The sequence below is a fragment of the Otolemur garnettii genome, unplaced genomic scaffold (assembly GCF_000181295.1).
Source record: "Otolemur garnettii isolate 467f Iridium unplaced genomic scaffold, OtoGar3 scaffold00135, whole genome shotgun sequence".
Classification (NCBI taxonomy): Eukaryota; Metazoa; Chordata; class Mammalia; order Primates; family Galagidae; genus Otolemur; species Otolemur garnettii.
In genome coordinates this window covers 4,515,240-4,533,564 of record NW_003852530.1, presented here as the reverse complement: position 1 = coordinate 4,533,564, position 18,325 = coordinate 4,515,240, and the positions used below count along the sequence as shown (strand labels likewise).

Sequence of the window (18,325 nt, the reverse complement as noted above, 5' to 3'; positions counted from 1 at the left end):
ACCAAACACTAAACCTAGATCCATAGGAGATGAAGAGAGAGGACTGTTTCTGGGGCAGGTGAATTTGAGTATTTGGAACACAGCCTCATGCTACAACTGCAATTTCTGTAGCTGCCCAGTCCTTCTAGGTTTGACATCTGTGAATCCCTGCAGAATTTTTTTAAAATGCCAATGCATCACCCTGTCCCCTCAAAGCCTCAGTTGCAATTGCTCTGAAGTAGGCTCCCACATACAAATGTGTTCACAAACCGCAGAGATTTGAGCCCTCAGCTCAGGCCCCTCACCTGGGCCTTGGAACTGAGCACAGTCCCATTTGATCTTCCCCTCACCTGCAGTTTTTATGCAGTCATCAAACTGACTGTCCCACTGGCTGGACTCAGTCCTGCACTCTTCCCCTTTGGACCCCCGCCCCCACCTCACTAAGCCCCAGGCGTTTGTCTATAAAACAGTGGCACCAATTGTGTGGCTGAAGGTTGACAACTTTAAAAAGTGACTGAGGCAAGGACCGCAATCAATGGAAGCTTATTAAGCCAAAGTTGAGGCTACTCCAGGAAAAACACATACCACACACAAATAAATATGTGGTTGTTTTTCCAAAGTGAGAAAACACTTTGGGAAAAAAGGGCAGTAGGGCATACAGAAAGAAAGAAAGAGGAGGGGGGTGGGCAGTGAGACAAAACAGTTACATTCTTCTGAGACCCAGGAAATCTATATTTCGCATAAAATAAGGTGAAAGTTAGATAAGAAAAAAAAAAAAAAGGCATCCATTATGCAGATGTCCCCCCTGGGTAGGTGGAAGAATGTTTGCTCTTGTCCTGCGCCTATTCTGCACCTGGGCAGATAAACCTGTAAGTGGAACCGTGCCTGCCTCAGCCTTGACCAAGGCTTAAATCTGCTTGCAACATGGAACAAAGGCTTTGAAAATCTTAACACCCGGCGTCAATACCAGGCAGTTCTGCCTCCTTTAACAAAACCAACCACTGGAGCAGCGGCCCCACAGCCCCAAAGCCAACACAAGTTGGTAACTGCCTAAATGCAGCCCAGAGTTGACCGCTCATAGACTTTTGGCCTCATTTTAGTGCCAAAAATCGTGTCCAAGGGTGGAGATTTAACACCCCGATGAAACAGGCAATATAGGAAGAAGCATAATTGCCGGATGGGCAGCTGCCAGCCGAACTTCAAGACTAGCATCAAACTTTCCCTCTCTCCCCTTTAAAAGTTCCCCGCCCTTTGTTCAGAGAGCCTGTCAGGTTGTTCCTTAACCAGCGACGTCTCCCCTTGGTTCCTGCACCACCCCTGCCTAAAGCCTTGCCTGTGTAAACGCCTCTTTTGGTCTCCAGTCAATTTCTATTGATTCAGGACCAAGCCTGATTATTACTGCGGAATGAATGGACTGTAGTTTTAGGAGCCAGAATTAGGCTGCAGACCCAAAGTTACAGCCTGCATGTCCTTGTTCAGGGGAGGTGGGCAAGGGATTTCCACGAGAGTGATGAGGCGGGGACGGGGGTTGTTGGTCTAAGTCCTTGCAGACGCCTTTCCCCGGGGATCTGGCTGAAGCAGGACAAATTCATCTGGAAGAGGGTGTTGCACCATTCAGCAACCTCCTCCTTTGCAAAAGGAGTCAGGGGGATGGTCCTGAGATTTTTAATTACAAGGCAGAAGTGGAGGTCAGCAGCCCTCGGAAGGCTACGGTGGCCGCTTCCTTGCGGGCCACGCGCGAGGACTCCACGCCAGAGAAGCGCCGGCTCCTGCCCACACGCGACCGCAGCCGCCGCGCGGACCCCCGCGGGTTACGGAGCTCGGCCCGCGAGCTTCCCGCGGCCCCGCCCGCGCCCGGGCAACCCCGGCTACCCGGGGCACCCACGCACCGCCCACCGGAGCGGACCGAGGTCACGCGGGGCAGGGGGTCCAGCTTTAAAAGACCGTTCGGGTTCCTTCTCGCCCCCTCAAGGGAGTAGAGCTGGATAAGGACACAGCAGAAAAAGGAAGCGATAAAATGGAAAGAGCTTGGACGCTCGGTTGAGGCACCGCTGGGATTCGAACCCAGGATCTCCTGTTTACTAGACAGGCGCTTTAACCAACTAAGCCACGGCGCCGCCCGCGTAAGTACTGCGAAAATCTCTTCCCTATCACTGCGTACTTCGTCGGCCGCGCGCATGCGCGTAGATCTCACCCGCCGCAGGCGTACACATGGTGTGGGTCTGAGTTGACCGCGGCTTCCGAGACTTAGAACGCAGCGCGGGAAGCGGAAGCTCCAGTCTCACATTAGGGGCGGGGCCTGGGGAGGCTGGATCGCGGGTTACCGTAGTGTCTCCAAAGTGGAGCCTGGACTACCCATTTTGGAACTCGCTTCTAGGGGTCCCGGCCTTTTCCTCGCCGGAAGTGGCGTAGGTTCCTACGGCCGAGCCCCCAGCCCGCAGGAGGAGCTTCCCCGCCGGCGTGCGGGCCGCCTCTCCCCTGCGTCCGGCGGGGCCGCGAGGGTCCGGCGTGAACCTGGTGAGTTCGGCCTCTCGGTTCCGGCTCCCCGCCGGCCCGGGAGCCTGCAGTTTCAGGCGGGCCCTGCTGGCGCTGAGGGATCGCGGGCTTCGGGCCAACCAGCCCATGCTCTTGCTTGCTCCGTGGGGTCTCCTCACTCCACCACGGCAGCCACCTGTCCCAGCACTTTTCAGAGAGCCTCTGGGCAGCAGCAACAAAGCCCAAAATCGCCACCCTGTGCAAAAATACATGCACAGAAGGGTTCGTTTCACCCTGTGCTATATAAGGGTAACCTAAGTGCCATCAGTGGGGCCGACTGCGTGTAGTATCTGGCCGACTTCCTCAGCCCTGGGGACCGGAACATCTACACCTGCGTGAGGCAGCTTCAGACCCTGCCAGGAGAAGGGAGGCTTCTCTGCACGGGGGCCCCAACTGAGGAGAGGGCGTAAGTGGAGCTTTGACCTGCTCATACATCACTCGTGTAAATAAATGGATAATATTGCACGGTCAGCTTGGATGTGAGCAGTCAGCTGGGCTGTGACTGCGGAGGATGGCGCCAACCGTGGGATCTGCCCCATGGGGCTTAGGTGCACAGTTATTGCATGCCAGACGATCGACACTGCATAAATCAGTCTTGCAGTTAAGTTTGTAAAATGGACCAAGGGTCATATTAATGACATTTGGAAAAAAGCGTGCGATCTATACATACCAAATGGAAAAGAGGGACCTTCATCCTGCCTGAAAACTTCCACTCTTTCTGAATTGATCTGTGCTGTAGGTAGGCATGGACAATCTGGAAATTGAGGCATCTAGGGTACAAAGCACGAGACATCCTGACATCCTGTGATGGAAATGCCACCACCATCCCCTTAGCCAGGGGTCCTCAAACTTTTTAAACAGGGGGCCAATTCACTGTCCCTCAGACCATTGGAGGGCTGGACTGCGGCCCCGGGTCGAGTTGGCTGTTAAGCAGGACAGGCAGCTGCAGCAAAAACGCCCGTCAGGCCGGATAAATATCCTAGGTGGGCCGCAGTTTGAGGACTCCTGCTCTTACCTATCCAGGCCTGCCTCTGCTCTGGGCAGGTGGCCATCTGAGGGCATTAGCCCGGGAGACACCTGCAGTCTCTCACTCACAAAGGGGGCCCCACACATGTTCATATTTATTTGTCAAACCCTTCCTTGGGAACTGCTAGTGCCAGCCCCCAAGTTCAGCCCCCACAGGGCAACTCCAGTCTCCAGAATGTGAGCCCATAATTGTGTCCTGAAAATGAAACAGCATGCACACCAGGTCATAGAGCCCAGAAAAAACAAAACTGCTTCCAGAATGCACAGGCACACTTGTTTTCTGAAGGAATCTAGATTTATTTTTCATGAAAGCTAAGAATAAAGTTCCACTCCACAAGGGTGCTGCAGAGCTGAGCAGACTCACTCTGGTGGGAGTCCAGCTAGGGCTCTGCCCTGCCCTGTCAGGCTGGCAGGCTCACTCAGCTGGAAGGGGCCCAAGGGGAAGGTCCCTGCAAAGCCCTGAAACCTACACTATGTGTAGCCTGTGCTACTTGAAGGACTTGGGCCAGTCCAGTCATACATGCTGTCTGTTGATGACCAGTCCTCCGTTTCTGATGATGGGCACTCCTCTAGTAATTCTCTTGCATCTATCCGGCAGAACGCACATGCGTTGAATGTTTCAAAAGAGTTATCACTGTCGAAGATGGAGAAAGGCCTCCCGCATCCTTTACACTGACGTGAAATAATTTAAAAGAGGAGAAAGGAGGTGCCAGTCAGAGTGGATCAGGCAAGGAGTGAGAATTCTCACCACCACCCCCCATCCAACTATGTTGGATGGGCCCTGGGAAGAGCACCCCTCTCTGGAATTTCTAAACTTAGAAAGGTGGAAATTGTAGAATTGCAGGCCTCAGAGAGAATGAGCACAGGCTACTTCCCCTCTTGCCCCTCAAGAGCTAGGCAGGAAAAGCTAGCTCATGCCCCCTGCTGATGGGGTGCTGAGGCCTGATGTGACAGGAGGGGGATGGGTATCCAGCCCTATTCACTGTTGTGTGAGGACCAGAGTTGTGGGACCAAGAGGATTTCCTGACTCCGTGGTGTCCTAGGGACACCTCACTTTTATAGAACCAGGAGATTCAAGTAGGCAAGATTTGTGAACAGAGTAGAGGTTTTAACTAGGTTGATCCAGGTACTGACCACCCTCCTCCATCCCAGAGTCTATTTGGCCAAAGAGAGCAGAGAACAGTGAATACAGGCAGTGTAGCTCCTCCTCCCCACCTGCTGCTCCCTAACGCAAGAGTGCTGCAGTGTAGCTCCCCCAGGGCGCCTTGCCACAGCATGATCCCCCAGGATGAGATAGCAAGGTAGCAGGCCCTGCCCTAGCACTCCAAGCTTCTGTGTTTTGTCCACACAGTCACTCAAGGACAGGCAAGGCTGCTGGAAAGATGGGCAAGCCCTGCCTGGTGGGAAGCCCTCTGGGAAATCTGACCTTCAGGGTTTCTCACATTGACTCAAGCAAGTCAAGTGCAGTGGGGTCATCATTGCTACAGCTTCAGATGCAAGAAGGACATTGGACCTTTATCTCCCTTATCCTACAGCTCATTCCCCCTAGTCTAACCCCAGCGCACCAGGAGTTGTTAGAGGCACCACAGAGGAGGCAGCTCCCTGGCCCTGCCCCTGCCCCTGCCCCAGGTAAACTTCAGAGGACAGGGGCAATCACTGCTCTACAGCTGATCAGCTTCCAGGGTCAAAGGGCCAACACAGCCACGAGGGCCAGCTGGCCACAAAGACAGGTCCATGTGACTCCAGCCCTCACTTCCCTTGTCCTGCAGTGCTGTTTCCAGAAGCAGCAGCTCCCAGCCAGACTTTCTGAGAGGAGACAAGTCTAGTGACTCCATATTCCAAGGGGAGGAGGACTTAAGAGGCCCAGCTTATGAGCAGTAGCCGGCTGTGTACACAGCAAGGCCCCACTGGGGTAGCCACTGTGGCTGGCCTTAGCTGGGCCTGGTGAAACAGAAGATTTGTTACCAAGCTCATGTGCTAAAGAAACATGGGTGTCTGAGCCTCTTACAAGGGCAACAGGGCACAGGGGCCCGGCCAGGGGGTCCGCAGCCACAGCTAGAGCGCAGGAGGCTCACACAGAGTCCAGCTGTGGACTCTCATGGTCCAGAGGCCATCTCATGTCCCTCCACTCCCCTCACTCCTCAGATGTACCAGGCCTGCTCCTGCCTTGGGGCCTTTGCACTGGCTGTTCCCTTTGCTGAGAAGTTCTTCCCCTAAATGTCTATGGCTCGCCCCCTTCAAGTCAGTAGCAAATGTTACCTTCCCCAGGAGACCTACTTTGCCCACCCCAGCACTGCTGTTCCCCTTTCCTGTGCATTCCCCCCGTTAATGGTCAGCCTGTGGCTCACTGCATGTTTTCAGGTATCTTTACTCTTTCACAGTTACAGCTCCCTCAGAGCAAATGTTTCCGTCTGTTTGGTCACAGCTGTATCCCCAGTTGCCCAATAAATATCTGTTCAAAGAACATATTAATTTGTAGAGGGCCCTAGTAAGACTCACTGGGCTTAATTTTACCCAATACCAACCTGTTTTACGTTTAAGCCCCTGGCCTTTCTGTTCTTGATCGCCAAAGGAACTTGGTCAATGTTTTCAATGTCCCACAGTCTCAAGGTCCTATCCTAGAACAAGTTAACGGCAAATCAGAGGTCACCAAGTAGGCTGTGGTACATCCATTCAATGGAATATCATTTAATGGTGAAGGGAAATGAGCTGTCCGGCCACTCAAAGGCAAGGAAGGACTTTAATGTGCACAGTTAAGCAAGAGAAGCCAGTCTGAAAAGACAACAGACTACAATTCCAACCACGGGACGTTCCAGAAAAGGCAAAACTATAAAAGCAATAGAGGCATCTGTCGTTTCCAGGGATTCTAGAGATGAGTAGGTGGGGCACAAGGGACTTATTTTTTTTAGATAGAGTCTCACTCTGTCACCTTGGGCATCATCATCAACTTACAGCAAGCTCCAACTCTTGGGTTCAAGAGATCCTCCTGCCTCAGCCTCCCAAGTAGCTGGGACTATCAGCGTCTGCCACAACACCCAGCTAGTTTTTCTATTTTTAATAGAGACAGGGTCTTGCTCTTGCTCAGGCTGATCTCAAATTCCTAACCTCAATCAGCCCATCTGCTTCAGCTTCCTAAAATATAGTCATGAGGCACTGCACCCAACTGGCACAGGGGATGTTTAGGGCAGTGACGCTCTCCTGCATGCTACCCTAATGGTGACATGCATTTGGCAAAGCCTATAGAACTGTATGATGGGGAGAGTGGAACAATGTAAAGTACGGACTTTAATTCCAGCACAGGATGCAGGCTGTTGAACTTGACTTTAGCCTAATGGACCTTGTCAGACTTCTATCCTCCAGAACAGTAAGGTATTAAGTTTGTGTTGTTTAAAGTTTAAGCAGTGTGGTCTGTGGCAATTTGTTAGAGAAGCAATAAAAAACTAATACACTGAGAATTGCTCTGTTTCCTGATTCAGCAGTGGCAACTAAGTGTCTTGTGTGGGGGAACCAAAGGGGAATTTGGGGTAACGTCTTCCTTTGCAGTGTAGAGATGTCTGATCTTAGCATGGGTCATAAGTTCTACAGTGGGAGGTTCGTCAAACCATGGCTACAACAACAACAAATGTCCCCTCAGCTCTTAGATACTTTGATTCGAAAGTTAGAGTGTCAAATCATCTTCTGGATTTCTATGAAGACAGGAAAAAATTACAGAAAACAGAAAAGTAAAGAATTTTGGTATTTAAATACAAACTAGACTTAGCTCATCTGCCTACATACTCAGCATACAGTGCAAATGTAAATTTTGTAAAATTCCATCCATTCTATAAACTTTTGACCAAAGTAAATGAAATGCTGAATGGCTTTGCACATACCTTGTATACAACATTCCCTAAAAAGGAGTGTGGGCTCAGTGCCCATAGCACAGTAGTTACCGTGCCAGCCACATACACTCAGACTGGTGCGTTCAAACCTGGCCCCGGCCAGCTAAACAACAATGACAACTACAATTTAAAAAAATAGCCGGCTGTTGTGGCAGGCACCTGTAGTCCCACCTACTTGGGAGGCTGAGGCAGGAGAATTGCTTAACCCCAAGAGATTGAGGTTGCTGTGAGCTGTGATGCTACTGCACTCTACAGTTCTACCAGGGTGACATAGTGAGACTCGGTCTCAAAAAAAAAAAAAAAAAAGGAGTGTGATTTGCTTACCTGTGATGTGTTTTATAATAAGTTTTTGGTCACCTTTCCCCTTCTGCAAAATATACAGAAGCACTTGAGGAGTCGTTTTTCATTATTTTGTTTTGTTTTATTTTCATGCTATATTATCTTTAATTTAAAAAATATGAAACACTTCGCAAATTTGCATGTCATCCTTGAGCAGGGGCCATGCTAATCCTCTCTTTATCATTCCAATTTTAGTATATGTACTGCCAAAGTGAGCACTGTTTTGTTTTTGGTTTTGTTTTTTGAGACAGAGCCTCAGGCTGTTGCCCTGGGTAGAGTGCTGTGGCATCACAGCTCACAGCAACCTCCACCTCCTGGGCTCAAGTGATTCTCCTGCCTCCGCCTCCCAAGTAGCTGGGACAACAGGCACCTGCCACAATGCCCAGCTATTTTTTCTTTTTCTTTTTTTGCAGTTTTTATTTTGGCCAGGGCTGGGTTTGAACCCGCCACCTCTGGTATATGGGGCCAGTGCCCTACTCCTTTGAGCCACAGGCACTGCCCACACCTGGCTATTTTTTGGCAGGCCCAGGCTAGATTTGAACCTGCCAGTTCTGGTGTATGTGGCTGGCACCTTAGCTGCTTGAGCCACAGGCGCCAAGCCAGCGAGCACTGTTTTTTGTTTTTGGCAAAGGGACACAGTCTCGCTTTGTTGCCTTTTGCAGACTGCTGTGGTGTCATCACTCACAGCAACCTCAAACTCCTGGGCTCATGTGATCTTCCTGCCTCAGCCTCCCCAGTAGCTGGAACTATAAGCACCACCACACACCCAGCTAGTTTTAGGGACAGGGTCTTGCTCTTGCTTAGGCTGGTCTCAAATTCCTGAGCTCAGGCAGTCCACCCACCTCAGCCTCCCAAAGTGCTGGGATTATAGTCGTGAGCTACCGAGCCCAGCCACTTAATGAGACTTTTGGTTACAGAAATGGAAGGAGGTATCTTATTTTAACAGGTGCCCACAAGATGGCTATTATCATTTGTGGCCTGCCTTAAAAATCCTATTTTTAAAGTGTGGGACAAGAAGAATGTTCCCTAAGACTGAGAATAAAGGAAAAAATTAGAATAATACAAAAATGTATATACTATTTGTCCAAAACCATTTGATGATCTTTGACGAGGCACAACACATTGTTCAATGTTAGCTGTAGATTGTGACAAAATTCATATAGTGAAAAAATGGTTCATTTTTTTAGAAATAAGACTGCTGCAGTACTCAAAAAAAAAAAAAAGAATTCAACAGAAAATGGCAGCCAATTTAAACAGGACATTCTCAGTTTCTTTAGTAAAACTGTAACTTATTTGGAATTCAACTTCAATGTCACAAGTTGTTTTTTGTTTTTTGCAGAGATAGGGTCTTCTGTCACCAAGCTGGCACGCAATGTGTGATTATACCTCAATGCAAGCCTTGAACTCTTGGGCAAGCGATCATCCTGTTTCATCCTCCCAAGTAGCTGGAACTATAGGCGCTCACCACCATGCCTAGCCAACATGTTTGTTTTTTTGAGACAGAGTCTCACTGTATTGCCCTGGGTAGAGTGCCATGGCATCACAGCAGCCTCAAATTCTTTGGGCTCAAGTGATCCTCTTCCCTCAGCCCCTCAAGTAGCTAGGACTACAGGCACCCAGCGCAACACCTGGATATTTTTTAGAGATGATGTCTTGATCAGGCTGGTCTCAAACTCGTGAGCTCAAGCAATCTACCTGACTCGGCCTCCTAGAGTACTGAAATTACAGGCATGAGCCACTGCGCCCATCCTTCATGACCGGCTAACTGATTTTGTTTTATTTTATTTTATTGAGATGGGGGGCTCACTGTATTGCTCAGGCTACTCTTGAACTCCTGGCCCCAAGCAGTCCTCCTGCTCAGCCTCCCAAAGTGCTAGGATTACAGGCATGAGCCACTGTGCCCAGCCCAACATCCCATGTTTTTATTGCCTCTGTGACTTAATGCCTTTTTCTCTGGGGAGGGGGGGAGATTTAACTTATGATGACATATAGTGTGCTTCAAAGCTTTTTAAAATGATGGATATTTTAGATACATATAACCTCTAGCATGAATTTATAGTGGCAAGGTACCTAACTGCCAAATGCCTGGTCTATGAAAACAAGCTGTGAATTTAGGACATTTGGACATTTTTGGAGCGCTGGAAGATAAGACCTACCAATCTAAAGAATTTATTGTTGCCTGTAAGTAAATCTTCTTCTTTTTTTTTTTGAGACAGCCTCAAGCTATTGTCCTGAGTAGAGTGCTGTGGCATCACAGTTCACAGCAACCTCCAACTCCTGGGCTCAAGCGATTCTCCTGCCTCTGCCTCCCAAGTAGCTGGGAATACAGGTGCCCACCACAACGCCCAGCTTTTTTTTGGTTGTACCTGTGATTGTTGATTGGCAGGCCGGGCTAGATTCAAACCCACCAGCTCAGGTGTATGTGGCTGGCGCCTTAGCCACTGGAGCCACAGGTGCTGGGCCTTTTTTTTTTTTGACACAGTCTTGCTTTATTGCCCTGGGTAGAGTGCTGTAGCATCATAGCACACAGTAACCTCAAGCTCCTGGTTTTGAGCAATCCTCCTTCCTTAGCCTCCTGAGTAGCTGGGACTACAGGCACCCGCCACAGCACCTGGCTAGTTTCTGTATTTTTCGTAGGGTCTTGCTCTTGGTTAGGCTGGTCTGGAATAAGCAATCCACCTGACTTGGCCTCCCAGAGTGTTAGGATTACAGGTGTGAGCCACTGCACCTGGCCAGTAAAATCTTAATTATTCTATGCTTGGACGCTTTTATTGAGAGGGTATTTAGTTTGATGTTACCACACTGGGCTGACACCAGGAATCAGTATAACAAGGCTTGCTCACTTTAAGACATGCATCAAAGTGACTACTACACTTGACAGAATTCTGCTTTCCCACCCATACAAGCAAGAAGGGAATCCTACAGGCTGCAGGCCTTTCAGACAAGAATTATCAGAAATAGGGGTGGTGCCTGTGGCTCAGTGAGTAAGGCACCGGCCCCATATACCCAGGGTGGCAGCTTCAAACCCGGCCCCGGCCAACTGCAACAAAAAACATAGCTAGGCACCTGTAGTTTCAGCTACTTGGGAGGCTGAGGCAAGAGAATCGCTTAAGTCCACGAGCTGGAGGTTACTGTGAGCTGTGATGCCACCGCACTCTACCAAGGGCAACAAAGTGAGACTCTGTCTCTTAAAATCCTTGCCAAATTCAATATCAGGACGATTTTCTGCAGTGTTTTCTTCTAAAAGTTTTACAGTTTTAGCTCTCATGTTTAGGTCTTGAACCATGTGAATTAATTTTGGGCAGCGCCTGTGGCTCATTGAGTAGGGCACCAGCCCCATATACCAAGGGTGGTGAATCCAGCCCCACCAAACTGCGACAACAACAACAAAAAAGCCATTTGAATTAATTTTTGGTATATTGTATAGGGAAAAGCTGTAATTTCACTCTTTTGATGTAGATAACCAGTTTTTTCAACACCATTTGTTGAAAAGATTGAGGCAGGTAGATTGCTTGAGTTCAGGAGTTTGAGACCAACCCAAGCAAGAGTTAGACCCCTGTAGTCTCTACTGAAAATACAAAGACACCTATAGTCTCAGCTACTCGGGAGGCTGAGGCAGCAGGATCACTTGAGCCAGGAGTTTGACGTTGCTGTGAGTTATAATTATACCATAGCACTCTACCCAGGGTGACACAGTGAGACTCTGCCAAAAAAAGATAAAAAGAAAAGAAATAGTTTTATCTCTTCCCTTCCAATTTGGGTGTCTGTTACTTTTTTTTTTTTTAATCTGATAGCTCTGTCTAGAACTTCCACTATAATAGTGAACAGCAGCAGTGAAAGCCATCCTGGTGTTTTTTTGTTTTTTTGTTTTTTTTGAGACAGAGTCTCACTTTGTTGTCCTCAATAGAGTGCTGTGGCATCACAGCTCACTGCAACCAATTCTTGGGCTTAAGCAATTCTCTTGCCTCAGCTCCCAAGTAGCTGGGACTACAGGTGCCCATCACAACGCCTGGTTTTTTTTTTTTTGGCCGGGGCTGGGTTTGAACTCGCCACCTCCGGCATCTGGGGCCAGCACCCTACTGTTTTAGCTGGTGGGGCCAGGTTCAAACTTGCCACCCTCGGTATATAGGGCCAACACCCTACCTACTGAGCCACAGGCACCGCCTGCCATCCTGGTCTTGATCTTGGTTTTAGGAAGAATACTTTTAGTCTTCCAACATTGAGAATAATGTTAGATGTGGGTTTTTCATAAATACCATTTATAATGTGGAAATATTTTCTTTTTATTCCTAGTTTTCTGAGAGTTTTATTATTCTTGTTGTTGCAAAAGGCTTTTGAATTTTCCAAATGCCTTTTTTCTGTGTCAGTTGAGATGATCAAATGTAGCCCCCTCCCCTTGATCTATTAATTTGATACATTACATTGATTTTATGTTGTACCACCCTGTAGTCCTGGGATAAATCCCATTTGGTCATGGCAAATAATCTTTTTAATGTACTGCTGGGTTATATTTGCTAATGTTTTGTTGAGGATGTTTGCATCTCTATTGATAAGGGATCTTGATCTGTAATTTTCTTTTCTTCTGATATCTTTCTTTTCTTTAAGATAGACTCTCACTCAGTTACCCCAGGCTAGAGTGCTGAGGCATCAGCCGAGCTCACAGCAACCTCAAACTCCTGAGGTAAAGCCATCTTCCTGCCTCAGCCTCCCGAGTAGCTGAGCCTACAGGGACCTGCCACATGTTTTCTATTTTGGGTAGAGATTAGGTCTCAGTCTGGTCTCAAACTTCTGAGCTCAAGTGAACCTCCTGCCTCAGCCTCTCAGAGTGCTAGGATTACAGGCCACATCCAGTGTCTTGTGACACTTTTGTACAGCTTTGGTATCAAGGTAATTGCTTTGTATTAAATATAAGTAATATCTATTATCTATTTAAGCAGTCCTATACTATTTATTTTTTCAAATAATCTTATGTCTATGTATCTTAAGAACATACAATAACATGTCCTACAAAATTTAAAAATCTAAGAAAGATTTTTTAAAAGGCACAGTAAAAGTGCTGTATCAGAAGACAGAAAGAAACATTATAAAATTTTTTTGTGGCTCAGCTCCCACAGCGCAGTGGTTAAGGTGCTGGCCACATTCAGCCAGGCTGGTAGTTTTGAACCCAGCCCAGGCCAGCTAAACAACAATGACAACTGCAACAAAAAAATAGCCGGGTTGTGGACGGTGCCTATAGTCCCAGCTATTTGGGAGGCTGAGGCAAGAGAATCACTTTAGCCCGAGAGTCTGAGGTTGCTGTGAGCTGTGATGCCACAGCACTCTACCAAAGGCAACATGGTGAGACTCTGTGTCAAAAAAAAAAAAAAATTGTTTTTGTTTTTCTTAAACATATTTGTTTAATTAGCCCTAATGTTAATTACTAATTGCTGACATTAGCTATTAGTTATCATTGTCTTGTTTAAATAACAGTATTCAAGTAACAGAAAGGTTAAAATACAGAATGATATATGATTTCAAGTACACACTTATTTTTATAATTTTATATTAAAGTAACACATACCATGCAATTTTTTATTACATACTATAGTATTAGGGGGTATTGGTCTGGTATTCCGAACACTTGCTCATGCTAACAGAGTCTTCCCCACAGTCTCCTAGATCTGGAAACCTCCAGCCTAGGATGTGACATGCTCAGGGGGCAAGGTCAATCCTCACTCCTCAGGTCCGCACTCCTCAGCCCTTGGAATATCCGGGGCTAGCTGTCACGCACCATTCAAGCAGGAATTCCAGGATGCAGGGACATGGGGAGGGCAGACCCTCCCGGGACCTTGGGTGTTCTCTGCTTGTCTATAAGCTGATGCCGAGGCCCCCTGTTGACTCCATCACTCACCAATCTGGCCAGACTATTCCTCTAACAAAGCTCAAAGGTCAGTGGTACAGACACAGAAACAGCTGGCAGCTCCCCAGGACCTGCTCTGCACATTCCCAGATAGTTCCCTGAGTGGGGAAGGCCTGGCCAGGTGTAGACATCTGGCTGAGCCTGCCGGGGAATTTTACACATGTCAGTAACACTTCTGCTATCACCAGTCCTGCCAGATGCGATGGACAGTGTAAGTCACTCAAAGCTTAGCGCACTTTAGACCAGGCGTGGTGACTCATGCTCATAATCCAAGCACTCTGGGAGTCTGAGGCATAGCAAGACCCCACCTCTACCAAAAATGTAATTTTTTTCTCATTAGCTGGGCATGTTGTCACAGCTTGTAGTCCCAGCTACTCAGGAAGCTGAGATGGGAGAATTGCTTGAGCCTGGGAGTAGGAGGTTGCAGTGAGCTGTGATTATACCACTATACTCTTGCAGCCTGGGCGACAGCAATACCCTGTCTCTTAAAAAGAAAAAAAAATGTTGACTACTTTTACCTTTGAAGCAGATAGGACCCATTTTTTGTTGTTACTAATGGCAACATCCATCACCCAGTCATTATGGCCCTGAAGAAAAATTAGATCTTAATGAGGACATAGAGAAAACGCCTTTATATGAACCACAAAAAAGAAAACCAAAAACATCAAAGTCAAAAGCCCAATGCGTCTTACACTAAAGAGCAACTAATTGTGTCCTTGTTTTCATCAATAACATTCGAGGTAGAATCAAAGTGTGAAGCTGTCCTATGTGTATCCGTCATGGCACTGTGTGTGTTTGGGGTTTTTTGGTTGTTTTTTTGAGACAGCGTCTCACTTTGTGGCCCTAGGTAGAGTGCCATAGCATCATAGCTCACAGCAACCTCAAACTCTTGGGCTCCAGTGATCCTCTTGCCTCAGCTTCCCAAGTAGCTGGGACTGTAGGTGTCCACCACAATGCCCCGGGTAGTTTTTCTATTTTTTAGTAGAAACGGGGTCTCGCTCTTGCTCAGGCTGGTCTCAAACTCCTGAGCTCAAGCAATCCACCTGCCTCGGCCTCCCAGACTGCTGGGATTATAGGCATGAGCCACTGCGCTCTGCTTGTATGTGTTTTTTTTGGTTTTTTTTGTTTTTTTTTATGGTACTGGAAAAAGAAAAAAAAAGATTATTTCCCAGCTGGGAACTTTTGTTTGTATTATTTGTTCTAGGAAATACCACTCAGCTCTTGGCTTCAAGTAATTGCAAAACCAATCCGCTGTGGCTTAAGGAAAAGAGAGTTGTTTTCCTCTGGTGAAAAGGAAGAGGAGGGGAGAGAAGTCCTTGCTGTTTAGACCAGGCGTCCTCAAACTACGGCCCCCGCGGGCCACATGCAGCCCACCTAGGACATTTATCCAGCCGGCTGGATGTTTTTGCCGCCACTGTCTGTCCTGCTTAGCAGCCGACTCGTCCTGGGGCCCACAGTCCGGCCCTCCAATGGTCTGAGGGACAGTGAACTGGCCCCCTGTTTAAAAAGTTTGAGGATCCCTGGTTTAGACACTTAGTGACCGTCAGTTCTGAGTCAGCATCTCTAAGATCAAAGTACTGTGCATAACAAAAGGTCAGGAATTTGAGGACGGAAGATAGAAAGAGAGGAGAGAGAACAGAGCACTCTATTGGGGGACACAGGGACTTTGAAGCATGAGGAAGTCTAAAGTCTAGTTTTGAACCGTTTATCTGCTATGATATAAACTCCCTGTGTCTCCACAAAACCTAGGAAAGGAGGACTCAGACAGACCAGTCCTGGGGGCCTGACCTGTGCCACTCAAGGAGACATGGTGTCCCCTGGGTCCCTGGGGACAGACAGACCCAGAGTCACAGGTGCAGGCATTAGCAGCCAAAGGTGACCATGAGATCTCACGACCAGGGAGCATGCTGAAATCGTAGGGTATGGGGCTCCTGGAGCAGGGGCGTGGACTGAGCCTAGCCTGGGTCTCTGTGTGCTAGTTACACGTCCCCCTCACAGTGCCACTCTGCAGCCAGACGGATTCAGTTACTGCCCCCCAACCCCACCGTGGCGCTGGCAGTTCTCCCCGCTGCTGCCTGCCTGCTGTGTTACAGCATTCCTCCCTCCGAGTGGTACTTTCTGCTGTTCTCAGAGACTTTCCTGCCTAGGGGCTGCTGCATTTGCCCATCCATCTGCCTGGAATGCCGTCCCTCACTTACCCAGGCCCTCCCTGCCATCCAGTTCTCAGTGCTCCCTGCCCGGTGCTGTAGATTAGTCCCCGGGGTCTGTTTCTAACACGTCGCCCTGGTGTGTTTCTCCCTCACTGTGGGTGATTTGCTTGCTGGTTTCTGGTCTGTCCTTCTCCACAGATGTGTCAGCTCCGTTAGGAGACATCTAGGTCTGTGTCACCCACTGCTGTATCCCCGGCACCCAGCACCCAGCATGGAAGGATGAAGGAATGACACTCAGATCTTCCTTCTCTCTGGCCCCGGCATATGTACCTTCAAGGAGAGCTTCCGGTAACCTTCTCCTACATCCCAAATAGCCACAGTCCTATCGAGCCCTCCAGAAATGAGAAAAGAGTCTGGAACACAAATGAGAGAGTCGGGGGACAGGGGTCATCTTCCCCAGCCGCGAGCGTCCTTCTCGGGTGGTTATAGGGCAGGCTGGGGGTGATTTGCACCACAGCTCACTCTGACGACACTGAAACCCCTTCGTGGTGTGGCTCAGGGACCCGCAACCACTCACAGTCACTTCTCATTATTCACGGCAGTTGTGTTCTATAAAGTTATTGCAAATACTGAGTTAGCAAACATGGAATCATTGCACCTAAGAGAAACACAAGGTTAGGGACCTGTGAACCTCTGGTCACGACTTTTTCATCCATCAATCAGTACACAACCTTGTTTTATGTGAATTTCTGTCTCAAGACGATTCGGTTAATACATACCATCAACTGCATTTCCATTGAGGTCTCAAGCAACAGTGCTACAACTCCCACCTGAGTGAAGCCTGGCTTACATGGCTTTCACATCACAGTCACCTTGGGCTTAGGAACTCTAGACAGCACTTCACTCAGTTTGGGGAGCATTTCTTTTTCTTGGTCTTTCTTTACTTTTTTCCTTTTTTTTCTCAGACAGTCTCACTGTTGCCCAGGCCAAAGTGCTGTGTTGTCAGCCTCGGTCACAGCAACCTCAAACTCCTGGGCTCAAGTGATCCTCTTGCCTCAGCCTCCCAAGTAGCTGATACTACAGGTGCCCACCACGATGCCTGCCTAGTTTTTCCATTTTTAGAAAAATAAATAAAAAACAGCAAAATTCTGACTTTTTTCTCTTTTTTTAAAAAGAAGACATTTAAAAGTGAGTCACCACATCATAACCCTAGCACTCTGGGAAGCCAAGGCACGTGGATCACCTGAGCTCAAGAGTGCAAGACCAGCCTGAGCAAGACTGAGACCTTGGACTCAGTGCCTGTGGCTCAGTGAGTAGGGGTGCCTACTCAGGCCCTCTGGCTTATCCAAACTCTAGCACTGAGAGCAGGCAAGTAACCTAGACCTGGCCAATCAGACCTTTCCATCCACCCGGCCAATTAGACCTTTTCATCCACTGCTAAGTGATTGATTCAGAGATGTCCAATCAGCCTGTGTCCCGAGCTAAGTCTTCCCTGGAACTTATACTGTCACCAGCCGACAAAGGGTCTCTCTCCAGCTGCCAGAACCAGGTTGGCTGGACCACCAGAGGCCACTTCAAGAAGGAAGCTGATTGAGAGACAGAGTGGGGAAGCTGTGTTTCTGAGACTGTCATTTGAGTCTCTGGATCCAGCATGCCCACTGTTAGTTTGGACTTTTCCATTAGAGAAATAAATAAACTTCTTGCTCAAGCCATGTTGAGCTGAGTTTCTGCCACTTGTAAACTTGTGCCTATGAATTTCCCTCTTGGCTTTTTTGTTCTCATGAGACAGAAAATCCACCTTCACTGTTGGCATCATTGGAAAGTGCATCTCTGCATGTACTTAGAGAGCGAAGGCCATCTGAGTGGGGCGGGAGGAGCCCTGCCCAGCACTGCCCAGGAGCAGAGTCCTTCTATTAAGTGTTAATTACTCACTGTCTCTGGCAAAGTAGCAGGAGCTGATGGACCCTTCGTGGCCCTGCATTAGAGTCACACAGGCTCCCCGGTTTCGAAACTCCCCAGTATGGATGTTCCATATTTTTAAGCTTTTATCCCAGGAGCATGTACACAGGAAATGGCCACTGAAGGTGAAACAGCAGTTGGAGATGGCGTTGGAATGAGCCCTGAAACACAGATGCAAGAGGTGCTCGGGTCAGCGCTCACCTGGGAAGACCTGAAGACACACCCCACGGGGGCTCAGGGACACCACACCTGGACTGTCACCCTCTGCCATGAACACACACCTCACAGGGGCTCAGGGACACCACGCCTGGACTGTCACCCTCTCCCATGAAGACACACCCCACAGGGGCTCACAGACACCACACCTAGACTGTCACCCTCTCCCATGAAGATACATCCCACAGGGTGTTCAGGGACACCACGCCTGGACTGTCACCCTCTCCCATGAAGACACACCCCACAGGGGCTCAGGGACACCACACCTGGACTGTCACCCTCTCCCATGAAGACACACCCCACAGGGGCTCACAGACACCACACCTGGACTGTCACCCTCT

General features: G+C 48.6%; 1 protein-coding gene and 2 non-coding genes across 3 annotated transcripts in view; all 3 read right to left on the bottom strand.

Annotated features, from left to right (window-relative positions):
• Positions 1 to 2,022: 2,022 nt before the first annotated feature.
• Positions 2,023 to 2,096, bottom strand: TRNAT-AGU. Its single transcript has one exon. It is a non-coding gene; the product is annotated as a tRNA-Thr (tRNA).
• Positions 2,097 to 3,717: 1,621 nt separating this feature from the next.
• The window catches only part of WDR88 (WD repeat domain 88), a 41,887-nt gene continuing 27,279 nt past the window's right edge, over positions 3,718 to 18,325 (bottom strand). The window contains exons 7-11 of the mRNA XM_012810530.2: positions 17,742 to 17,929; positions 16,140 to 16,222; positions 14,178 to 14,246; positions 6,066 to 6,158; positions 3,718 to 4,212 (exon numbers count right to left, since the gene is read on the bottom strand). Coding sequence (XP_012665984.2) covers positions 4,012 to 4,212; positions 6,066 to 6,158; positions 14,178 to 14,246; positions 16,140 to 16,222; positions 17,742 to 17,929 — 634 coding nt within the window. The 3' untranslated portion in view covers positions 3,718 to 4,011. The remainder of the gene's footprint in view (positions 4,213 to 6,065; positions 6,159 to 14,177; positions 14,247 to 16,139; positions 16,223 to 17,741; positions 17,930 to 18,325) is intronic.
• Positions 7,873 to 7,979, bottom strand: LOC111727989. Its single transcript, XR_002775415.1, has one exon. It is a non-coding gene; the product is annotated as a U6 spliceosomal RNA (small nuclear RNA).